The sequence below is a fragment of the Cheilinus undulatus genome, linkage group 6 (genome assembly GCF_018320785.1).
Source record: "Cheilinus undulatus linkage group 6, ASM1832078v1, whole genome shotgun sequence".
In the NCBI taxonomy this organism is placed as follows: Eukaryota; Metazoa; Chordata; class Actinopteri; order Labriformes; family Labridae; genus Cheilinus; species Cheilinus undulatus.
This window is the reverse complement of record NC_054870.1, coordinates 13,640,282-13,665,991: the sequence shown is the minus strand read 5'-3', so window position 1 is coordinate 13,665,991 and position 25,710 is coordinate 13,640,282. Positions and strand designations below refer to the sequence as shown.

The 25,710-nt window shown below is 38.7% G+C and overlaps 2 protein-coding genes across 2 annotated transcripts; one reads left to right on the top strand and one right to left on the bottom strand.

The window, feature by feature from the left end:
• Positions 1 to 302: 302 nt before the first annotated feature.
• Positions 303 to 13,216, top strand: inaa (internexin neuronal intermediate filament protein, alpha a). The gene is made up of 6 exons (XM_041789710.1): positions 303 to 378; positions 646 to 955; positions 2,471 to 2,701; positions 3,328 to 3,855; positions 8,429 to 8,553; positions 12,379 to 13,216. The coding sequence occupies exons 2-6, from the start codon at positions 659 to 661 to the stop codon at positions 12,569 to 12,571; spliced, it is 1,374 nt and encodes a 457-aa protein (XP_041645644.1). The 5' UTR covers positions 303 to 378; positions 646 to 658; the 3' UTR covers positions 12,572 to 13,216.
• A 2,030-nt stretch (positions 13,217 to 15,246) lies between these two features.
• Positions 15,247 to 25,218, bottom strand: pcgf6 (polycomb group ring finger 6). The gene is made up of 10 exons (XM_041788750.1): positions 24,770 to 25,218; positions 24,476 to 24,575; positions 23,162 to 23,258; positions 22,788 to 22,843; positions 22,627 to 22,686; positions 22,224 to 22,341; positions 22,047 to 22,074; positions 20,088 to 20,186; positions 16,145 to 16,231; positions 15,247 to 16,037 (listed from the first exon to the last, which is right to left on the bottom strand). The coding sequence occupies exons 1-10, from the start codon at positions 24,839 to 24,841 to the stop codon at positions 15,987 to 15,989; spliced, it is 768 nt and encodes a 255-aa protein (XP_041644684.1). The 5' UTR covers positions 24,842 to 25,218; the 3' UTR covers positions 15,247 to 15,986.
• Between the last annotated feature and the right edge of the window lie 492 nt (positions 25,219 to 25,710).

The window sequence follows — 25,710 nt, the reverse complement described above, 5'->3', positions numbered from 1 at the left end:
GGTATTTTGTCTGTTTTCTTGAAGTTTAAGACCAAACGCTGTGCTACCAGGGTTGGGTATCTGTTTTTTTTCTGACACCGGTGCAGTATCAGTACTTTTAAAAAGGTGCCCAGAACACACATACACCATTACCCAAAATGCAACAGCCCTCAGTTCGGTGCCGGCTGTAAACATATGGGCTGCTGAGATCATCAACAAAGCCTGCGTATTCTGTGACATACAATGACAAACCCACTCTCACTGTTTTATTCGGTTTTTTCTAAATGAGTGTGCATTAGTACTTGGGGACTTGATTCTATCATGCAGCCATTACAGATGTCGCCGACTTGGAGAAACTCGCATAACCTCCGTCAAAGTGTTCTGGTTTCACACCTGCTGGTATGTACATGACACATTTGTGCACTTAGGGAGAGGTGGGCGGTACCATCATTTTACGCACTAAAAATGAGTTCGAGACAGATCTGAAATTTAGGGGAAATACTCCCTGTTTCTATTTAGATCACTTATATTGATAGAATTTAAACTTGCAACTTATCTGTACCAAACAGCTTGTTTGGACACCTGTAGCGTCGTGCGTAAGGTGGTTCGCTCCACCTGCAGCCTTTAAGCGTCCTAAATCTCATTAAGTCCCTCACTTTAACTCAGACTCAGAGCGAAGATGAACCACGGAGACCGCTACACCTCCTCATCCTATCGGAAGATCTTCGGGGAGTCTCCCAGGTTTTCCGCCTCCTCCTACCGCATGGGCAGCTCCTCTCCCCGGGGTTCCCCGATACTTCGCTCCATGGCTGTGTCATCCCGCAGCAGCGGGACCTCTATGAGTCTGTACAGGAGGGTCGGCCGTTCCTCCATCTCCTTCTCGCCGATGGCCTCCGACTCCCTGGACCTGACCCAGACCTCCGTGGCCAACAATGAGCTCAAGGTCATCAGAACCAACGAGAAGGAGCAGCTGCAGGTGGGTGAGCAACATGCAAGCACGATACACGTTTGGAAGTGTCGTTCATTACCACAATGACCACTTAATAGTTAATTTTATGACTTGGTCACAGTGTTCCCCTTTACATTGATGTGTGTTAGATTTGATCGCCTTTTTTCAGACACAGCTGCATTTTATGCCCACCAAAGACTTCACATTTAACATAGCCTATAAGTAAGTGCAGTAAACCAAGATTCAGTTCATCACACCAGAACTTGATCTAAGTATTTCACTGTAGACTGGGTCTGAAGTAGTTAACATTTAAATGTTATAAGCTTCTAAATCATGAATTTTGGTTCTTAGGTTAGTTAATTGCCTTTACCTTATAAAGTAAATCTGCTGGATGAAAATGGGGTCAGAATGAAGCCTTCTCTAATGTCATAAAGCCTGTGCTTAATATTATGACAGCCCAGAAACTTCAGTTATTTATAACATGTTTATTAGGACAGTAATTTTGCAAGCCTGCAACAGGTGAGCGCCAGTGATTTCTTACAGACAGCATTTAAAACTCTTTAATTGTGTTTCAATACAAAATATGTTTTAAAGCTCCACTTATTTCTAAAATTGAGAATTTATCAAGAATTGGAGAACATTTTAATTGCTGGCATGAAAGACCAGTTTAAATGGCCTTCCCTTTCAGCTGAAGTAAATCACAGTGAGTGAACGAAATAGATGGAAGCATCTTTTTGCATGTAGTAAAGCTAGAAATAAAACACATACTTACCCAAATCTGAAATACAAACACCCAAAATACCCAGCAGTGCCTGCTCTTTACCTCTTTGGAGAGCATCTTTACACTCATCACATTATAAGTCTGACATGTCTCCATCAAATCTGTGCAGTTGCATACGTCCTAGGTCCATGTAGCACTGAACCCTACACAGAAGCCCATGCACATCCCCGACACGTACCTCCCCCAGAGATTCAACTACGTGGGTGACTCTCAGGCTCTGAGTGTTGTCTACAGAGTTGCTGTTGGAGCCAGGGGTCCTCCTCAGGACCCATTTTGATGTGTCTGTTTTTCATCCTTGGCACCATTTTTGTGATTTTCAGCATATACCCCATTGATGCACACCTACAATGAGGCCCCTTGGATCATGATACCTCATGTGATTGCCTACATTTGCCTAATGATAAAACTGCCTGTGTGTATATCACACTACAATAAGCTTCACACTGGACTGGGATTACTTCTCAAACAAGACAATAATCCATCCACTATCATGACACTAATAGAAATGAGAGATTTACATATATTCAAAATCAGGGCTGGCACTGATGGATGAAGAAAGTAACATCTACAATTGCTTGACCGATGAGATTTTGATTTGGACAAGAGCTTTTTAACAAACGGACTTAAGTGTGTGAGCCATGAGCCCTGCACCAGTAAACTTTTAAGTGGCTTTTTTAGTTTAGATGAGAAATGATAATGGAAGCAAGCATTTTTTAGAAGAGTCAAGGATGATTTCTTCAATATTGTATTTTGTTCTCTAGGGTCTGAACGACCGCTTCGCCATGTTTATCGATAAAGTGCGTAACCTGGAGCAGCAGAACAAAATGTTGGAGATGGAGCTGGTGAGTCTGCGCCAGAAACAGGGCGAGCCGTCCCGCGTCGCTCTCCTCTACCAGCAGGAAATGAGAGACCTGAGGTCACAGGTGGACGAGCTGAACCGAGACAAGAACCGCATCCTGATCGAGAGGAACAACTTAGAGGACGAGCTGCAGGTAAAATATGAAACAAGTATGAAAAGGAGAATGAGGGGTGATTTTCATCCAAAAAAATGTTATGCATGTGTCATCTTAATTCTCACCTAATCTTGCAAAAGATTGTATTTTCTTCTGACATTGTCCCACTACTTAAACATAAAACATATTATATGAATATAACATTATACTCATGCAGATAAAAACACTTGCACAAAGAAAATGAAACATCTTTCTGGCCTTTTCTGTCTGTTGACATCATAAGGGTGCAGACCTTGGTAATCTAAGAACCTTAATCTAGGCACATAATACATCCTCTCTTGTGCTCTGCACTTGGGTTTGCCCTGGGATAGCGCTCCATCTAGATAGCAAACTGTGGATGCACACTAGTGCACTGCACAGTTTGGACTGCAAAGTTTTCACAGTAAAATGGGGCCCTAGAATTACAATCTCAGCCTATCAGTGACAATACTTCTGGCTTCTGTGGAAGTACTTTGGTGGGAGCAATAAACATTTTATTATAATGTACACAATCTACTGGAGAAACTTCTATTTCTTTGGTATTATAATCCATTTGGATTAAAAAAAAAAACAAACTAGCAGTGGATCATAGTTTTACTCTCTCACATTCTCCTGTCTTGTTTCAGAAAATTACTCTAAAGTATGAAGATGAGTTTAGGACCCGGGAGGAAGCCGAGCAGACTCTGAAGTCCTTCAGGAAGGATGTTGATGATGCCGCAGCCGTCCGCCTGGACCTAGAGCGCCGTGTGGAGTCGATGATGGACGAGATCTCCTTCCTGAGGAAAGTACATGATGAGGAAATCCAGGAGCTGAGCAGCTTGATGGAGGCGCAGCAGGTCTCTGTGGAGCTGGAGCTTGCCAAACCTGACCTCACCTCTGCACTGAAGGAGATCCGTAACCAGTACGAGTCCATCGCCTCCAAAAACCTGCAGTCTGCAGAGGAGTGGTACAAGAACAAGTTTGCCAGCCTGAGCGAGCAAGCCACCAGGAGCAATGAGGCCATGAGGGCGAGCAGGGAGGAGCTCAGTGAGTTCAGAAGGCAGCTGCAGTCTAAGACCATCGAGATCGAGACCCTGAGGGGCGCCAACGAGTCTCTGGAGAGGCAGATCACAGAGATGGAGGATGCACACAACAGTGAAGTCACAGCCATGCAGGTAAGCAGCTGTAAGCATTTAAAATAACCAAAGGGACATATTTTTTTAATTTACTAAGGACTCTTTTTTATTTTGGTAGGCTGTTTAGAGGAAGTTTACTGCCCATTAGATTGTAGACTTATGTTGTACATTTCTGAGTTTAGATTTTTGGGCATCATTGTTTTGGTAATCAGAGCCATAAATTATCAAAACAATGATAAAAGAGGCCAGAAAAGGACAGGAATCAGGGGTTAGAAAATGCTTAGTTCATAGCTAACACTACAGTTAGCTTGGCTTGCAAAGAACATCTGAAAGTCAAGTAAACTGAGATCAACAGCAGTAGATATTACAGTGAATGGGATGTTCCTTTTTGGAAAACCACAAAGAGACTTAAAACAAAATGTTGAAATTAACACAAATCTCTTTAGTGCAAACTAGTGCTAAGCAAGAAACTTCGAAGCCACAGAGTCTGAAAAGAATAGCAAGACCTTCAAGCACACACAGCACAGAAGGAGAGCTGAAACTCTGGTCCAAAAGTTTAACTGTTTTCAACTGAGAGGGCTTTGAATGTGGCATCAAAAACAGCTGATGCTGAGGGCGTTTTTCTGAGAGCTCTTGATTACATTGGCTTTGAGTTAGAAATAAGCGCTGTCAGCGTCAAAATTCCTGACTATGGACATATGCCCTAAATGCTTTTATTTTGAAAGGAAATACAGAACTTCTGGATGGTATCAACATTAGCTTTAAGCATGGAAATAAACATGTCTTAAGGACAGAGAGGTAAATGAAAATAGCTGAGGTAACTGTAAAAATGAAAAGGTGTGCTTTCAACAGGGTGTCTTGTTCATTGAGCTGTCTATTTGTTTTTTTGTTTTTTGTTTTTAAACTGTACAGTAAGAGTAGGAAAATGCTGCAGTGAGTACTATCTGCTATGGTAGCTTTACTATAGTGCCCAAAAAAAGCGCTCAATTAATTCAGTTTTTAAAAATTTCTGTGTTGATTTGGGAGCTTAATCAAAAAAATATTAGTAAGGTGACACTGACAGTCCTGATCTAAATATTAAACATTACAGTAGTAAAAAAAATAAAAAAGTTCTGGACAAGTAAACCACATTCATATTAATACAAGTACACCATAGTCAATTTGAAACCAGCTCTTAAATGCATTGAAAAAAACCTTGGTAAATATAGGGTTTTTATATCTAAGGCAGAAACAGAATTGTAACAGATTTGAGAAATGCACTGAAGCAAAAGACAAAAAGAAATTAGAGATGTGAAATTATTGAAACTGTCTACGTAATTAATATTAGAATTTCTGGAGTTAACCATGATCTCCTCTTTTGTTCAATTTTGAAATTCCTCTATTTTGCATATTAATCTCATGATATTTCATTTTTGTATTTATTTACTTTCTTAAGATATGGGTAATTGACTTCCTGTTTGGATACAGACTTGCTTTTATTTTGAAAGAAACTCATGAACCTTGGGTAGACTGAAGATTATGACATTAAATGCAGAAAAAAAGGAGCTTGTTCTGGACTGAAAATAAAAAAGGGAGCATTCAAAAGGCAAATTTTTGATATCACAGTGTGCAGATGATTATTTACTTGTGCACTGAACTGTCTTTGAGTTCTTTAAAGTGAAATGAGACATTAAGGAGCAATGATAGTTTTATTTGACATTACTGTGGCTGCAGGGAGATGCTGCAGTGGCTAAACTAAAATGCTGAAAGGGACAATAAAGCATGCGATAAATTCATTTTGAAAATTAATGCTTTAATCATGGACTTTAATTAATTGCAGGTAATGCATTATGCTGACAGCCCTCTTAGAAATCATTTATTACTTTGTGACACACCTCTATAATGGCATTTTATCATAGCAAACACCCCGTGGGGATTCTACACTTCCTGTTTACGCAGCACAATTGTTGAAGGTAGAACTTCAGATGAACTTAATGCTATTTAAATGTCTGTTAAAAGCAGGAGTCACCTGCTTCCACCCTGCTGGCACGGTGGGTAGGAAGGTCATGGCTGTCTGCAACGCTGTAGAATAGGATTTGGAGGGAACAGATCTCAGAGTCAAGTTCCTCATGAATTATGTCACAGCCTCAGCCAGAGTAATGCTGTTAGCAAAGTGCACACAGCAGGTAGTCTTCAACTTTAAGATGTCAGGGATTGAATAAGATGTGCAGCGCACTGACAGCCTTGAAGGTTCAAACAATCACCTTCTAAACTCTGTTGATTTTTCTCTACTAACCAATTGTTTCCCTGCAAACAATTTCAGACAAAAACTTCTCAGTTAAAGATACATTAGTGGAAAGAAATGGTTCAACATTTTAGCAAACAGACATATCCTCTTGAGCCATTCCTACCCTGCTGTCAAAGAATCTGTAAATTTATACCTGAATAGAAATTTTGTGGAAGAGCGAAACAATGGGGCAAAGTCATTACAATGTACAACTTTACAGATACAACTTGTACCATGTCAGTACAGAGGTACAATGTGGGAGTAACTTTAATGTCACTGCAGCAAATTTTCAATCTGTAAATGGCTAAATAGAAAAACCAACAGTAGGGCAGAAATGTAGGCACCTTTACAACATTTGCCAAAGTGTGCACATTTATTTGTATGATCTGTGGCTATCGAGGTCACCATTTTTAGCATACTAGCTTGAAATACTTAAAGTATTTTCCACCAACTTTCCCGTAGGACTCACATAAATGCATTAACAGCCTTTGCTGCTAGAAAGTGCCAAACTATGGTGTCACTTTCAGTTGTGACTGGCAAGTAATCAACCTTGCAAGTAATCCTGCCAGGTCGATAGATTAGCCAGAAACAATGTTTGTCATCAGGTGAATCCATCTTGCAAAGCTTCAACTAAAATGTCTGTTCTCTTTAGAGAATGACTGGGACAATAAAAATAAACTACAGTAAGAAGATGGTTGGCTGAATGTAGCACGATATAAAGATACTAGTATGTAGGTCAGCTTAATCCTACAGTCTTTGTGCTGACCTAAGCTAAATCTAGAAGCCACTCAGTAAATTTGCATGCACAGTTAAAGCTCTATCAGGCTTGTCACTTGGATTTTCTTCCTCTTGTCCCAAGATTCATGCACTGAGGTTGATTTGATTTACTGATCTGGCCATGCCAGATCAGCCATGTTACTATGGGACTTTCCTCCTGTTGACCATGCTAACGAGTTAAAGCAGGGCTAACCAGTTGTCAGATGGTGAAAACTTGGGCAACTAGTCAGCTTCACAGTTTTCATACTCACTCTATGCTTACATTGGGTGCAAATGTTATGCACACAATCCCCAAGCTTCTTATGGTAATATTGGAAGGCAGACAACATAGTTTCTGCTAAACTTAGCTCTGCTGTCTGACTTTTAGGTTAGAGACTAGCATCAATTAATGTCAGTGTTAATTTTGCCCTTATAAAATATGAGTTAGAATGTTTGTCAACAACCTTTTCTCTATGAGACAGACAGAAGCTAAGAAATAGATCTTTGCAAACCACAACTTGGACAAAAAGTAAGTGTAGTGTTTGTTAGTGAGACTGAATAAGAATTAAATGTTACTGCTGGACTACTGGACATTCAAAGTCATTATATTTTGTCACTGTTTGTATAATCTGCCAAAACACAAGCAGAGATGAGGTGAGAGAGCACTTAAGGTCTGTTAGTATATTTTAAATTAAATTATTAGTAGTATCGGCAGGCACAAATGATGAAAACCTCATTTTATCTTCTGCTCTCGTGTATCACAGCTAACCAGAGGATAGTGCAAAACACACTGCAAAAGTTTTGCAAAATTGGCCTCCAGATTATTTCCATTTTTTTTTTTTAATTTGCATCGTCCTTGGTGTGCAAAGGCCCTAAGACTAGGACTAAATTTCAAATAACTACCAAAGATAACACTGCAGAACTCCTAGGCTAGCCTGCACCAATTCAGGTGTAAACATGCAAAAGAAAATCGATCTTCACCTGTATTATCAATGTTGGTCCAACTTTGAGAAAAGGGATTAAATAAGATTATAGTTGGACTAACATGTTTATATGTACTTTCAAGGTCTAAAGTTGTCACTGAAACATATGCCAACATATGAGTGCAGTTTGTAATTTTTGATCATCTGAATCAACAATATTGCATGTTGATGACTTCTCATTTCGTTAATGTGGTATCAAAATGAACATTGATATCGTTTGATTTTAAATAGAGTTGTATCTCAGTTTAAATTGTTGCATTGTGAGAAACCTTTTCCCCAGTTTGAAGTCAAACATGACCTTTGGTAGGCTAAGTAGTTACTCAGACTGTGAGACGGCTGCATCACTTCTTAGTTAACCAACGCTGCGTGACTATTAGATTAACCCCTGACCTGTTAAATCGGATACAGGAAGGCAACCTGCCTTTACTGGCTTTTTAGAGAAGGTAAAGCTAATCCTTAGAGGTTTTTGTATTCCTGTTCGCCCTAAAGGAAATGCTACAATCAGCATTTATACCACAGTGGATTTAAATCACTGTATACATGCGTCATGTTTTAACCCTTAATCTCCATGCTTCCCTGACATCTATGTCTCTATTCCATGTAACAGGACACTATTACCCAGCTGGATACTGAGCTGAGGAACCTGAAGGGGGAGATGGCTCAGCACCTGAGAGAGTATCAGGACCTGCTCAACGTGAAGATGGCCCTGGATATAGAGATTGCTGCCTACAGGTGCTGACTGTATCTAGTATGTTTAAACCTGGGCTTTTTTTTTACTTTATTAGGACTAAATGAGGAACAGATACTGTCTTCGGGAGAGTATTTTTTTTTAAATGCAGTTGTCTGCATGATTTAATTATTAGTTGTGACAGGAGCTGCAATGGCTGTGGCGTTTCTTTCAGCATGTGCCAAATCAGACTCATGAAGCTATTACTGACATAAAAAAAACACAGATGTTTTTCTGCAAAAACTCAAATCTTGGCAAGTTTATTTTTATGAGTTCCAGTCAATTTGAAATAAACACAGGATTCTTGTGCCATAATGAAAGAATTAGCTCTCAGTGAAGAGACCCCTGATCTCAATTATGTCCCTACTCACTGGTTAAATAATGGAATTAAAACAACTCAACCATCTAGGCCGATGCAAATTAGAGCCATGGCATCACTGGGGGTATCAAGAGGGAACAACCTTTCACCAGGGTTATGTACAGTTTGGACCATGACCCCTCAGGAAGGCTGTAGGGTGAGCTCCAGGGCCTTAAAGGGGACATATTATGCAAAAATCAATTTTTCCGGCTTTTCTAACAAATATATGTGCCCCTTGTTTGTCCTCAATCTCTGCAAGTACCAGAAAAATCCATTCCCTCCCCCATCTCTTTCTCCACCTGACAGAATATGTGTGCTGAAACAAGCCGTACCGCCCGCGGGTTCAGTGGCCATCTCCACTTGAAAGAAAGTTTCTCCCTCCTCTCCTGATCCAGCTGGCAGCTGAGAGGAGGATAAGGAGAGCCACATCCATTTCCTGAGAGGGGTGTAGTAAGGGGCGGACCCAGACAGCTCAGTAACATTTAAAGACAAAGATATAGGAACATCTTGTTCTGAGCAGGGCTGAAACAGAGGGGTTTTTAAACATACAAAAATCCAATACTGGAGTGTTTTTTCAGCAACAGACTTCGAGTGCATGTTTTGGAGACCTCTGAGACCAATATAAACTTGTCTTAAAAGGGGAAAAATATGTCCCCTTTAAAGCCACCCACCTCCATAGTAGGTCTCACTGCCCACCATACCAACAAAGAGGCGTCCTTTGTCTTACTTGTTCTGTCAAAAATACATCAATATACTTATTTAAGCCACATTCACTTTGCAAATCCAGATAAAAACCTTATTTCAAGACATGACCGACACTATAACAGAACCAAAATGTTTGTTATTTGAAAAAGATCAGCTGATGCAGCAAACAAATTTACTCACGTTTATTGACGTAAAATGAAGATCACTTTAAATTTCTTAAAATATGAGAAATGTCTACTTTTGACAAAATTAAAAGGTAGAACTTTTTTAAACAAAAAGAAATTCAAGCACTATTTTTGTCCATAACCTTTTGAATGAAGATTTCTATATGAACTTGTCAAGTGGATTTAGCTTAATTTGGGTGTATTGAGATAATGTTTTAAAGAAATAGAACAAAAAAAATTCTAAGATTTAAATAACTGCAGGTTATATGGCTCTCTGCAACACAACTAAACTTTACTGAGAGAATGGTAATTTGACCTTATAGGACATAGAAGTTCCTGTTCCTGCACTGATTGGATTTCCTACTTTTTCTGTGACTTTGGAGGTTTAAATGGTAACTTTTGTTCTATCACTGTATTTGACACAAAAAAAATCCTTTTTGAAAAGTAGCAACCTGTGTGGCCGGTACAATTAAATCACAGTTTTTTCAATGGACTCTGGCTGCTTTATAGAGATGGTGGATCATTTTTTATTACTCTTAATAGAAAGGTCTATCTCTGTGGGGTTCATTCCAATTATGTTGTCAGAATAATCTGAGCATGTCAGTGGTAAAAAATGAGCAGCATTATATAGTTTGTAGTTTACGTACTGCTACTGACCCATTTGCCAGTGTTTTGGTTTGAGGAGCAGCCATTATTGCTGATGACTTTCAGCTGAATGGTTAGGTGCTCATTGTTGTTAAAAATACTAAGATTAGTCTTGAATGCCGCTTAGTTAAGTTGTCCTAAAAAAGTTTATTTTGACATTATCTAAACTTAACACAAAAAGTACAGAAATATGTGTTTGGTAGATTATTTCTTTGTTGTAACAGAGCTTCTTGGCAATAAATAGTATATTGTTGAAAAGCATTATTTCGTTTAAAATGATGCCACATTTGTAAGGAACATGCATTTGTGGGATGAGCAGCAGAGCTGAGTATGTGGTTTGCAGCCATGAAAGATTTTGCCAAATCTTCTCTGTCAATGCCAAACAGCTTATTCTGTTGTTGCTTGGTGTAACTCAGTGCAGGTGTTGTGTTCAGAAAAAGCACCCCGAGAATCATGTGCCCATTTATGAGGAGCTCACGCTTACTGTTATAATCCAGGAGCACAAACGCCATCACCTTTTATAAGGAGAAACAGGATCATCATCATCCTATGGTAACTGCTGCTGTTTCTACATGTGGGTGAAAGAATGAGTGTTTTTATAACTAGATAAGAACATTTTCATACCCCCCTTTTTTTTTTTTACTTATTTGACTAAAAATGCATAGATACATTAAAACTTTTCTCTAAATCTTTATTATAATGTTAGATGAAATCTTCATTTCAGGTAAATAACGAATCATATCTTAGTTTATTTGGTTGTATTTCAGAAAGCACAAAACAGGACTCAATTTATGTCATTTAACTTCACAAAATTATTCTGTTACATTGCTTTTATTTGACTGCCCCAGTGGCTGATAGGTTGAAGTTCACCAGACACTGCTCAAAAATACCTGCATTTAGCTGGTGGTGGATGCTAATTTCCCACCCTGCTTTGCAATGAATGAGTAACAAACTGCTAGTTTATCAGGGAACAAATAAGTATCTAGCTGATTGTAAACCATAAGTTTATATGTAGATGTTGAATGTACCTTTCTCAAATGTATTTGGTAGTTAATGATTACTTAATTCATAATAACTGTTAGATAGGGTGCTCAAAATTTTGTAAACAGCAGTTACTGGAGAATAAATGAGCGCCAAACTGCTACTTAACCATTTGGAAGTGTGTCAAGGGATCTAACAGGTAAGCCCAATGAAGAAACTGAGCACGCGAATCACTTGATGACGTTTAATCAGGTGCAGAGGACTAACATTTCGACGCGCACTATGTCTTCATCAGAGTCAAACAGTAATGGTGCAGTTTGAAAACCTTAAATACCCTCCTGAAAAAGAGGAGGAGGCACCTGATTAAACGTCATCAAGTGATTTGTGTGCTCTAGTTTCTTCATTGGGTTTACCTGTTAGATCCCTTGAAAGACTTCTGTTTGTCGCTGGTCCTTCTGTGAGCACAGACCTCCATTTTGTGGAGGAGCTGAGGCGCAAGAGACTCTCTCATCTATGCTACTTAACCATTATTTAACAGGTAGACAGTGAGTAACAAGTTTTCTGAAGTGACTGATTAACTTCAGTTGATCATCATATAGCATGATTATGTAATTTGGAAACATTATTTAAGGATCATCTATTCATTAGTTCCTCATTGTGTGCCCAACATGCTGTGAAGTTATTCATTCATTCCCTGGTTAAGTGCCGGTAATTAACTCCTTTATTACCAAGACATCAAGGCAATTTGTTGTACCATCTTTTGTCACTACCATGAAGCGTTTGGTCAAAGTTGCTCTTTGAACTACAACACCAGTAATTGTTTATGTTGCAGCTATTACACTTTGTTCAGTAGCTGCTGGCACCTCCAGACTGTGTAAAAGACATAACTTGAAGATTTTTTTAAAAGAAATCTTTAGCACTGTTAGGGGTGTTAAGGCATTTGGCCCTCTGACATCTGTTTCCTTTGGTCTCATAAGGAAACTTCTGGAAGGAGAGGAGACCCACTTTAACTCAGGGATGTCCTTTGGCGCTGCGAGCTACAGCTACCAGCCTCGAGGCTCCATCGGCTCCACCAGAAACAGCCAGAGGGAGAAAGACGGGGCCACGAAGGAGAGCTTCAAGGAGAGCCGTGAGGACAAAGATGAGGCGGACATCAACTCCAACAACTGACCAGAGACACACACAGAGGTCTGGAGGGTGACGAATGGGATTTACTGTGTATGTGTGGTGAGCTTATTAGCAACACTCATACATGTGTTTCGGAACCAGAACTGAAAGTAAAGATTTGGGGAGATAACCGTTGTCTTATGGATGACAAATGTTCCAGTTTTCTGGGTGTGCAGATCTCTGTAAATCTCTGGCAGACATATTGTCTCAAAACAAAAGATCTTGTATGCATTCACTTAAAACAAGTTAAATTAGCATGAAGTCTACAGAAAACATAAATATGTGACCAGGTTCTGAATGTGGAAGGGTTAAATTTCCATTTTGCTGCTATGTGTGACTGAATTGAAGCCTGAGTGAAAAGTAAGAAAAAGACAACCAGTTGTCAAACTTGCTCTAAGGATTCAAATTGACATGTTTACATTTTGTTAAGGGGGAAATTGACTAAACAAACATGAGAACTTGAGTTGATCATGTAAATGTGCCAGTTATAGCAATAAAGTTTAAAATGGTTGGGTAGTCATTAGGTTGATGTCACATAGAAAATAATAGAGAAAACAGTTCAACCTTACGGCACTTTCACTTTTAAATAGCACTTTAGACACATAAGGGGTTTGGAGAATGACACAATTGTTTTTTAGTAGTGGCAGAATTTGGTGGACCATGTTTGCATTTACGTTAACTAAGTTTTTCTCATTTAAAATATCAGATTTAGTAAATGTTGTCAAACCAATAATTTCAGTTGTCTGTGGTGTGATCAGATAATCTGTGTTGTTTCAGATGCACTGAGTAAAACAATAAAGTGACATGACTCAAAATGATGTCTGTGTTTTCATTTTAAAAAAACTGTATTCAAAATACATTACAATAACAGTTTACATTGAATAAGTTAAAGCACAGTTTGTCCTGATTAATCATGCTGGTACCTCCGAGCCCCTACGACAGACTTTTATTTTAGCCACTGCATGCTGACGTATGTACATAAAAATACATGTACATAAACAGGTGGACTAAATTGTTGGTACACCTTTGTTAAAGAAAGAAACCCCCGCAATGGTCCATTAATGAAATTACTTGAAACTGACAAAAGTAGTAATAAATAAAAAAATTACTGAAAATTAAAGACAGACATTGCTTTGACATCGCTTCAACGGAATCAGTTTAAATACCAAATAAATGTACGTGGCCTGGAAAAAATTGATAACACCCTGAGAAAAGATTGAAAATAATTTGACCATCGGTACATGTTAAACTAAGGTGTGTCCTGTAATTAGCATCAAAGGTGTCTTCATTCTTGTAATCAGTCAGTCTGCATATTTAGAAGTCACTGTGCTGTTTGGTATCATGGTGACAGTTGTCCCAGGAGATTAGAAAGAAAATTATAGACAAGCACGTCAAAGGTAAAGGCTAAGACCATCTCCAAGCAGCTTGATGTTCCTGTGACTACAGGTGCACATATTTAAAGTTTAAGGTCCACAGGACTGTAGCCAACTTCCTTGGATGTGGTCACAAGAGGAAAATTGATGACAAATTGAAGAGACAGATAAAGACTAGTAAACAAAGCGACCAGAACAACTTCCAAAGAGATTAGAGGTGAACTCCAAAGTCAAGGTACATCAGTGTCACAATGCACTATCAGTAGCTGTTAGAGCCAAAGAGGACTTAATAAAAGAAGGCAGAGGAAGACTCCACTGTTGAAAGGAAATCAGAGAAAAGTGAGACTACAATTTGCCAAAATGCATATTGTCAAGCCACAAAGCTCCTAGGAGAATGTCTTTTGGATAAATGAGACAAAACTGGAGGTTTTTGGTAAGTCACATCAGCTCAGTGTTCACAGATGTAATAAAGAATATACAAAGAAAAGAACACTGTAGCTACAGTGAAACATGGAGGAAGCTCGGTTATGTTGTATGCTGGGGCTGCTTTGCTGCATCTGGCACAGGGTGTCTTGAATCTGTGCAGGGTACAATGAAACCTCAGGACTATCAAAACATTTAGAGGGAACCAAATGTGGTGTCCAGTGTCAGAAAGCTTGGTGTCAGTTGCAGATCAGGATAATGACCCAAAACACAGCTAAAAACACCCAAGTTGGCTAAGAAAAAACACTAGATTATTCTGAAGTGGTCTTCTATGAGCCCTGATCTAAATTCTATTGGACATCTGTGGAAGGAGCTGAAACATGCAGTCTGGAGAAGGAACCCTTCAAACCTCAGACAGCTAGAGCAGTCTGATCACAAGGAGTGGACCAAAATACCTGTGGACAGGTGCAGAAGTCTCACTGAGAGTTACAGAAATAGCTTGATTACAAGGATTGTTAATTGAAAAAAGTCAACAAGTCTCAACATGCAGGTTTCCTTTTAATGTTCATTTTCGATATTTAAGCTAAAACTCACCCAATGTACTGGTTCTTACAATGCAACATGTTTTATGCAGGTCTATAATCCAGCTCTACTTTTATACCATTCAGGCATTCAAAAGCAAAAGTATTATCTTTTGTTGCCACATCCCTCGTCTTTAATATCTGTGATTATCAAACATACATTTTAACTACAAAATGGATGAATGTCAATAGCGTTGGTCTGATGGAAGCTAAACTTGGCAACCTTGTTTTTTTTAAATGTGGTCATATATTCACTTTCACACAATAACAGTGAGCACAGATGAATAAAGAGACATTTATCTGTTGTGCTTTCATTTATTTATTCCAACAAAAAAAAAAATTAGTATGCATGTTTTAAAAAATTGTTTTGAAAAACTCACAAAGACTTAGACACAAACTCTCCTTAGATGTCTGTGCTCTTGAAATTCTCACTGAAGGCAGGTTTTATCAAATCAATGACATTAATCCATATCAAAAGTTCATAGCTGTTAAATTAAATGTTTAAATCACATACAGTCCATATAAAAACACATAAAAAGCTTTGGTAGTGGAAGCCCTCATGTTTCAAGCCCTTTGAATCACAGTTTTCTACCAGAAATCACACTTAAACTCAAGAATTATAAATAGAAAACTCTGAAATAAACGTATCTGGTTTCTGACAGAGTCCAGTTTAAGACACAGCAGCAGTCCCACTCATGTGTGGACTAGAAACACACTTCACTATAAATAAAGAAACCATGGCAGTATGGAGTGGAATTTACCATTAATGAGTCATTACTACACATTGGCACTTGAGAAAATCAAACGCATGTCACCGTGTCCAGTAGTTCTGAATGAAATTAGCATCTCCTAAAGACATTTCATTTGAAGCTTAAAAGAAGAGAAGATCAGGTTTACATATTTTCATATAAGACTGTTCAATAAAGTCAAAGCTGCACTTTCCTTGCCCATTAATGCATATGGGGAAACCTTAATCCACATCTAGAGAAGCAAGCCTGAGGTAGTTCAATGCTGCCAGAGAATTGCAAATATCAGTCATGTTCAAGGATCAGAGGGAAGGACCAGGCCAAAGTGTAGCACCAACAAACCATCCTGAATCAAAGAAAAAATAAAAGGTCATTTAAATGTATTTTGTGTACCTACAAAATGAATAGAAATACAGTTGTGGTTTTGTTCTAATGGGTCTCTGTGGTGCCTACCTGTATAGCCTCCTGGCCCAGAGACCTCTGTATGTCTTTGAGGGACTGGTAGTGATCTAGGAGGTGATCTCCACACACCACATCCACCTGCAGGACACACAAACAAAGCCTGATTTGTGTCCAATCCACACCATAGTGACCTATGCTGTTGTGTGCACAAATGCTTGTGCATCACTATGTCTGCGCCAATCTGCAATAACCAGGCAAAACCCTCGCCAGCAGTGTGATTTTTATGCTAGTTTTATCACCAGTTTCATGTCCTGTCATCTGCTCTGCACGTTTGTACACAGGAAGCCTAAAAACGCTAATCTGACACACCAGATGGGAAAGCTTCAATAGGAAACGTTTGAGAAAAGGCGGAGGATTTGAAAAAAACTCGGAGTGTGATTGGACGAACGTTCTGTCTGTCACATCTCCACGGGCCAAACAGAGCAACAAAAGACGTGACGTAGCAGCTATCAAGCGGCGCTTGCGCTGCTACCAAGGATTAATGCGAAACATGGCGACTATAGACATGTTAGTACTCGACTTTTGTCGTTTTTGAAAAGAAAACAACTCACTGCTGTTCTTTGTTCTTCTTTTCATGAAGACATGTCATCAAGCTCTGATAAAACTTACGCTTTAGCAACATCCACGCTAATCTCTTCCTCCATAATTGCACCAACTCCTGCTGCTGTTTGTTTACGTAATGACACTGCTGTGCCTGAAAGTACTGCCCCTCGTCGCTGATTGGTCCTGTCACTGGCTTACCAGGCCCAAACGGTTCAGATGGGAGCTTAACAAGATGGATTCACCAGTTAAAAATAAGGAAACCGGTGTATCCATCTGCCTTGCAAGGTTATAAAAACGCAGCATAGACAAAACTGTCATGTAAGTTTATTTGTGAACAGAGGGTTGCCAAACTGTTTAAAGCTGCTGTAGTCATTCTGCTTATAGTCAACAATGTTGTAAAATAGAGGTCACTGTTAAAATGTACCTGATGAACACTAAAATAAATAAAAACAAAAAACAAAAAAGGACACACAAATCATAACCCTAAAGTGGTCGAAAAAGCACAAATTGGCTCCATGAAATGGATTAGAATTTGGGAAAGAAATTTTAAGTATTTAAGATATTCAGGAGAAAACATCCAGACTGTAACCTAAAACTGTTTTCCATATCACCGACCCCTAAGTGAGAGTTTAAAATACACAGGGAGATCTGCACATACAGAGCTCTACGCTCCACCAGTTTCTCTGCTGATGCCATTTTTGCCTCTGTTGTATACTTGTGTTCAAAATAATAGCAGTCCAACGTCACCAACCAGATCAATCACTGTTTTAGTAGAAATTATATTTATACATGGGAAATAATTTACTAGTAGGTGTAGTACAGTAATAAAAAAAACAACAGACCCAACAGTCATGACGTACATGCTGCTGATTCTGGGTGGGTGAATCATTAATTGAATGGAGCGGGAGAATAGTCACCGCTTTCAGCCACCTATCAAGTTATCAGCTCCTCTGCGTGTCACGCTGCTTCACACACCCAGGCTCACCCACTCCTCAGGTTAGAGACATGTGAACATGCATGCAGGTGAACGCACGTGCCGGGCGCTGCGTGAACACTGATCAGTAATGAGGGGTTTTATCACACAAAAATGACAAATAAACATCACAGAATAGACCAGTCTTTATGAAAATAACATCCTCCTCCTCCTCGAGTCCTGATGCAGTTTGAAGCTCGAGTCCAAGTCAAAGTCTGAGTCATCAGCGCTTGAGTCAAAGACGAGTCACGAGTCCTCCAAATCAAGACTTGTAGTCCCAGCCGTGGAGAAAATCCTCTCCACCCTGACAGAGGTGCTCAGTGCTCGGGATGCACAGGTAACGGCGTGCCAGCTGGGACAGGAGAGGATACCTGGACTGGAACATTTTACACCACGACAGCGGGTCACTGTCTGTGGGCAGCGCGGTTTTACTCTCATACATTGGCATCTCTTGTTGATTTTGCGAAGCCCTACTTGCCAAATCACCGCCATCGTGTGCACCCCCTTGGCGATAAACATCCCCAAGCTTCCTCAATGGCGACCATTTGCGCCTGTGTTTTGGTGTGAAAACTTAACATCATGTCACGTGTAATGTGATGAAACATTTCGTTCTTACACCTATGCTTCACATATGGGTGAAGCAGAGTTCAAGGAGAGAGGGGAGAGACTCGAGAACGATTATAAACAGCAAAAATATTTAAAAAGCACGCTCAGATAGCAACTTCAGATTTCAAATTTTAATGAGTTTTTAAATATTAAAATTATATTCGAACCCCGAAATTCATTCCAACAGTCTTAATGCACAATGCAAGTGCAAGTGCTCTGACTGCTTATGGAGATATTAGACATGATTCAGATGACTAGTCACAAAAACAAGAAACTCGCAGTCTTGGTTTTCATCAAACACAGAACTTGCAGAAAAAATGGCCTCAGGTCCTATAACTAATATTATACATCCTACCACGTGACTATAGCATCCAACAGCAAAATTACCTATGCTGGCAGCAGCTTGAGTCATCCCCCTTTGAGGATTTTTTCCTTAACTGTTTTGTTTAGCTTCCACTGTATTTATTATCATTAGCTAAGATCAAAATGAATATGGCATTACAATGTGTATTCAACAAAACCAGCACATACTGATAAACCTAACTCTAAGTGTTCACTTATGAAATGTCTGTTTTTGTGGCTAAATCATCAGAACTCTTATCAAACTTAAATCAATACCATAATATGTCCTACTAATTCATGATATCGCTGAAAATAGAAAATGCATGAGAAGCATACGAGTGCCCTGTACTTTTAGACAATGATTAGCTTTGACCGGAGTAATTGATCTGCTGTACTCTGTTCTCCATTAAAATTAGAGTAAAACTTTTAACTAAACAAACAGGACATAAACATCAATAATACCAAACTAGGAAGAGGCTGTGGGGTAAACTAGTCAATATCTAATGCTCCCCAAAGTGGTTTATCATGAAATGACGAGGGTTACATGACTGCTGTGATAGCTGCTACTTTGGGAAGGGGACCCGTGTCTCTCCAGGTTGGTCAAGACAGTTCTGGGTCAAGTAAAACTGCGTCCAGGAAATGAGCGCAAGCTGCTAATCCTCCCCCACGTGTTCCTAAATAGAGATACACCTCTTTAACATTTCTGTCTATGTGAGAGGAGGTAAGAGGACACTTTAATATTCCCGAGCCTCCTCCTACTGCTCTGTGGTATCACTGCACTGATTATTTGATTATAATCTCATTACGGTTGTCCTTTATGCTGAGACTTCCTGCTGGGTTTTGACCGATGAAGCACACCCCTCTATGTCACGCTCAGCTTTTATTCAGGTAAAGATGTCGTCTCTGCAGTGTGAAGCCGATACTGAACTGTACCTTGCTTTTATCTTTTTATGATTTGTCTTTTGAATAATTCTCCTACAGAGCCATAAATATAAGTTCACTTAAGTAAATTAAAACCAACAGAAACAACATAGAATTGTAGATATTAATGTTTCAAACATCAACCTGCAGTTCCCCACTTTAATTCCCCTTAATAATCACTGTTAAAGATATCCCATACCCTGCCATATCAGCAGAAGAAATGAAACTACAGGTGTGAAGTGAACACAACATCCATAAACAGCCGTCACAGGCTTGTTGAAGAGGAAGAAGGAGGGTTGTAGCACCTGAGTATATATTCAAAAGCATTTATTTTGATTTTGTAATACCAAAACATAATAAAGCTACTGCAAAGAGCAAGAAAAACACAGTATAAATGTTAGGCCGTATTTCCCAGCTCTACCTCACTGACATAACCTTGTCTTGGTGCACGCCTACACTATCCTGTACTGCTGACCTCTTTTGCTGTCCAGCTAAATCAGTGATCAGGATTTGGACTCCGGTCATTATCTGGTAGCCTGGCGGACTCACCTGGCAGGTTGGGCTGAGCTCCATCTTCTTCCTGATAAACAGCTCCACATGGCGAATAGTGGCCTCGCCCGACACACGAACGTACCGCCTCTCTAATGGCTAATTGGAGAAGGAAGAAAAAATTGAAGTATTTTTCATACAGAACACCAGATGGAAAAAAGAAATAGACTGGAGCCATACGTTTGTAAAATTTTTAAACAAAAGGACATTTGTCCGTGCCAACAAGCTGGACAGTTGTACCTTAAATATGTATCTAACTGCAGAGGGCTTAAAGAGTAATTACAAAGAATGAATTCCTGAAAAAAAATATTTAGAACATTGCATCCCAAAGTGTAGGCCACGGGGCAACTGTCGGTGGGCTGCAAGTGACCATGAACTAGTGGTGTTGAAAATAATCATTTCCACAATGCATTGCAATGCAGCCGTGGATGATTCTGCATCGATGCGGACGGACACTGCATGTGTATTATCCTCCCTTGCAGTTAGACCTACAGTAAATACTAAAATAACAACCTGTTTCCCTTCAAACAGGTATTCTTTCAATGCATTTCAATGGTAATCTGTTTTAAATGGCGCAGCTTTTCTAGTCACACATGATGCTACATAACCAATCAACCCCTGTTTTAGGACACTGCTGGAGTATCACACTGGAACCTCTGCGCTTTGCAGGCCTGCACTCAGCACAGAATTACGGAGCCAGTCCGGGAGAATTACAAAGAAGAAGACGGTGAAAAAGACGTTTTTTTTGTTTGTTTGTTTTTGTGTTTTTTTTTTTTTTTTTAAGAGTGGGTGGGCTCTATATGTGTGTTTTTCCCACCAACAGTTCAAAACCATTGTGTCTTGTATTTTCCAATACTGTTGCAATAGTTAAATGCATTATTGCTGAACATAAATGCGAGATAAAACACACCTGTGGAGCGGACATAACTTATGACGTGTAAATAAATTACTTAAAAGAGTGAAACACCTCCTGGCAATGTACCAACAATGCTTTCTTAAAGTTACATTAGTTTGAAATCCTAACCAGACGATCTGATTTCATTCCCCATTAAGTAAAACTGAGTGGGGGAAGAACAGGGAGAAGGAGCTGATAGAGCTGTTTAATTTCAATATGAAACATTATTTGAATGTTTTAGAAAAGAAGCTGACCTATAAATTAATTTAAAAGGGACCAAAACAACTAAACCTTTATTCATACTTTCAAATTTCAAGCCTATTACAATATGCCTTCTTCAATAGCTATTTATATTTTCCTGCAAACCTTTACCCTAAAATAAAAACACTACTTTATCTTCTGTAAGACTATAAAGCTAAATTATAGAAAAAGACTAGATCTATTGTGTAAAGAACAGCTGGCCTCAATTGATTAAAGGTAACCATGTGCAGTAATACTGAAAATGGGGGAATCGTGAAGAATCAGGATATGGAATCGAATCGTGACACCAGTAAAAATACAAAGCTCTGCCATTTAAAATACCTAATTATAAATATATTCTTTTAAAAATCAAATTCATGCTTCAAATGACCACAATAAACTACTAAATGTTTATATTTGAATTTGACTAACAAGTCTTTTTTTTTTTTACTTAATCTGTTTGATTTACTGAGCCAGTGTCATTGTTTAACTAATGCTGAAGAAATTGACTCTCCACTAAACATCCAACAGTAGTTGGTTATGATCCTTTCTGTGGGCCTGAATGCATCGATTGCTTCCACATGTTAACTGATAGATATTTGCATGAACAAGCAATTGAACAAATATCTAATAAAGTGGTTAGTGAGTGCATCTTATTTACTTATATTTTTGAACTGTCAATTTAAATCAAGCAATAATCTTGGACAACCTTTTCCCTGCAGATCTGGTATGACAAGGCTTAACCTGATAGATTTTAAAGGTAAATTCATCAGTAATCCATCATTTTGTTACAATACAATTAAAAGAAATATTCAAAACATTACCTTGTAGTTACTGACTCCCTCTTCAGCCCTGAAAACATCAGAAGAGTCATACAATTAGTAAACATTTCGGTACAAATCAAGCAGCAAATGTACACAAGCAGCACCATCTAGTGGCAACATTTTGAAACTGCAGGATCTGGAACATCATGAAACAAAAGCGTTCTGCTGTATCTTTACCCTACAAACTCCAGCAGCAGAGACACGTCGAGCTCAGGCGGGATTGTGAACACAGGCTGGGAAATGTGTTCTTTCCTCTGCCGTTTTAAAACAACAGGACCTGGAGGAGAGACCACCGCTGCAGAACAGAAAAGAAAGATCAGGGCATAGGAGTGATTAACTCGAATCATTGTGCCATTCTCCAAAAAAAAAAAAAAAAAAAAATCTTTTTCTTAGGATTTCCAGATAATGGATGATTATATTTAAATGTAAATTGAAACGCTGAAGCTGAAATTAAAACCTCTCTGCATACAAATTTTGAAAATTGCACTTTGAGAAGGTGACTAATTCTTCATTAAACACATGTATTTGACTTTGTTCCCCAGAGACTTCTGCTTTAACTTTTATAGTGGAGTTATTTTACCTGGTTTTGGCACTTCAAGCCCTCTGGATTTGTAGAATTTAACCATTCGTTCCCTTTCCACTGTGGAACAAAGACAGGTTAATATTCATTAACTTTATTTACCAAGTATTGACACAAATTATGAGTTAGGTTTCAAACACATTTATGAATAGTATACTTACTCTCCTCCAGGGAGGGAACCATCTTGAAAACAATATCTTGTAGTTGTCTGTCAGGTCTGCAGAAAAAGAGATGATGTGTTATAAAGACTTTACACGGAGTGTTATATATCAGATGTGAGAGACAGTAGATGTCCTGTCATAAAAGCCATGTATAACCACGCTGAATTTTTCCATTTAAAAATTGCAGCCTTCTTGCAATCTACCTCTTACAAGAAAAACAATACACTCCAGTTACAAGAAAAACTATTTTACAACTAATTTCAGACTTTTATCCCCAAGAGTGACTTAAAAGAAGTAGGAAAAAACATCTCTTTAGTGAAGTTGTAAAAAAGTTGATCCAAAACACCAAACACATGAAGAGCTCATACATGTACCTGATGTTGTAAAGTGGTTGTGTCTGATGGACTACAATGCTGCATGTTGGACACCTGTTGCTGTAGAAAAAGTGCTTCACAATGCAGCTTTTGCAGACTTGAGGAGATAAAACAAACAAATTAGTAAAGAGTTTTTGTCGTGTAAATTACCAAAAACTTTGCACCTCTCAGTACATTAGTAAGGAAAAAAAGACTGAAATAGAAACACTGATGCAACCAAAAGAAGGTTGGAAAAGATTTACACACTTCAATACCACATTATCAAAAATGCATATTTCATAAGGGATGCATAACATTGGATTGTTGCTGATAAGCAGCCACCATTTCCACAATAATTTCATTGAATAGCAATATTGGAATCTTGCCAATATTTTTAGCCAGTCTTAGCCAATATTTTTATTTTAGTCGATACCAAAATAATCACGTCTTTTTTTATGTTAAAAAAACAAAACAAAAACAAAACAGCCAGTCCCTCTTCTACATAGAGGATCTAAGTCAGGTGAAGGTGAGTGAGGGTGAGAGAGGAGCAGGAAATAGACAATCTGGTAGTTGTTTTAAATTTTGGGCTTAATTCAGAATGTTCAGGACTCACAGTAAGCCTCCTTGAGGCAACAAACTATACATGATGGTACAGTTATATATTTTTACAATATTTCATCCTAATACATGATCAATCCTTCTGGTATTTACAATGATATATCGTCCATAAATGTCAGTAGCATTTTTTTATCTGCCAATACTTAATGTGAACCCTCAGAGCAAATATCTGCCAATTACTGATATCATGCAATAATATCATGCATCCCTATGAAGTACAAGCTCGTAGCCAAATAAACCATTACCAAAAACAGAAGCCCTTATTAACACCACATTTATGATTCTCCTTCCAGCAATGGTTGTATTAAAAGTTGTGAGACTGACACAACATATTGTACAGCTGCACATAATTTGAAATTTAAAATACATTTTAAAATGGAGGGGAGAAACTGCAAAATAGTCCACTTTTTGGGGAAAAAGCCAACCTCGCGTTTCCACTTGCCCGACTTTAGGCCTAAATAAGAGTACAAACACTCTTTACAGGTTGGATACTAAAAAACATAAAATACCTTAACTTTTATGTGTAACCCTGAATATTCGTTTTTGTTGCAGCTCTACACTATTCCCCTTTTTGTATGTACTATTAAAGTTCAACACCTGTCGAGCTAAATTGAAGCAAGTGAGATGGTCCCATTAAGTGATGTCAGAGATGTTTTATATTCCTATTCCAGTCCTGTCCTACTTCAGGAGCTACAGCAGCCTTATGTTGTCACTCACATGTGTGGAGGCACTCTGTGATGGTGGTGGCGTCGATGAGGAAGCCACAGCACAAAGCACAGCGGATATATGGGTAGAACTGGTTCAGAGGAAGCTTGGGCTGTGAGGGGAAAACAATTCAAAGTTATTCATTTCAGCTTCATAAGCCATGTCACTGCTTATGATTTCACACCGAGACATAGTAGGTTTCATGTGGGGTAGCAGGACATACATAAGTGTGAGGTACCGTTGACGGTGTGAAACATAAGTAATATTTGTCACGGTCTTGTTTTGTATGCACGTCTGTCCACGTACCTCGTCCTCTGAGTCGCTGTCTGGTATGTTTGAGTCTACATGACTCGTGTGCCCAAACGGAAGCAGAGACATTTCCAACAACACAGCAAACCTCTCCTTTCTCCTTTTATCAAAGAAAGTTGAATTAAATTCCGCTCTAAATGCGGCAACTTGTCGAAACGTTGACTTTCAGTTAACGGGAAACTTTCCAACTTAGCAACCGTCGGCTAAGCGGCTAACCACCTGCAGCAATTAAACAAACACATGCGCGTGCGGGTAAAAGCTACAAGTTAAATGCATACGTTAGCCGAAATTAACCGAACTATGTACATTATTTAATATACTTTTTTTTTGCAACAGGAACTTTATTACAAATAACTACACTACAATTGAGACATATGATACTTTGTTTCCCTCTTTAAACACGCGGAAGCGACGAGGTTTCCCTCCCTCGTGGATTTTGCGCGAGCAGGAACAACAACAGTGTGTCTTCCGGTATAGAGTCTTTCAGAATAAATGTAACCTGATCAGAGATGTTAAACTGGCCTAAACAGATACATTATTGTATCCTACGACGGAGTATTAGGGCCACACGAAGAGGAAAAAAAAAAAAAAAAAAAAAAAGAATATAAAAAAAAAACATTGAAATTACGAGAATAAAGTCACACTATTACGAGAATAAAGTCATAATATTACGGAAAAAACTCGTAATATTACGAGAAAAAGTTGTAGTCTGCCGCGGCGCCGCGGATCTAATAATAATTTGATGTTGATGACGCCCCGGCAGACTTTGTTTCTTGTAATATTTTTTTCTCGTTATATTACGACTTTATTCTCGTAATATTATGACTTTATTTTCGTAATGTAAAAAAAATTAATTATTATTTTTTTCTCTTCGCGTGGTCCTAATACTCCGTCGTATGTATCATATTTTGTATTATTTTGCCTATTTTGTGACCTGT

Excerpts from the sequence above, each read along its gene's own strand:
- inaa (XM_041789710.1), top strand. The coding sequence starts at position 659 with ATGAACCACGGAGACCGCTACACCTCCTCATCCTATCGGAAGATCTTC. Across the intron at positions 956-2,470 it reads ACGAGAAGGAGCAGCTGCAG|GGTCTGAACGACCGCTTCGC; the intron begins GTGGGTGAGCAA and ends TTTGTTCTCTAG. Across the intron at positions 3,856-8,428 it reads GTGAAGTCACAGCCATGCAG|GACACTATTACCCAGCTGGA; the intron begins GTAAGCAGCTGT and ends TCCATGTAACAG.
- pcgf6 (XM_041788750.1), bottom strand. The coding sequence starts at position 24,841 with ATGTCTCTGCTTCCGTTTGGGCACACGAGTCATGTAGACTCAAACATA. Across the intron at positions 23,259-24,475 it reads CACAGAGTGCCTCCACACAT|TCTGCAAAAGCTGCATTGTG; the intron begins GTGAGTGACAAC and ends TATCTCCTCAAG. Across the intron at positions 22,687-22,787 it reads GGTTCCCTCCCTGGAGGAGA|TGGAAAGGGAACGAATGGTT; the intron begins GTAAGTATACTA and ends TTTGTTCCACAG.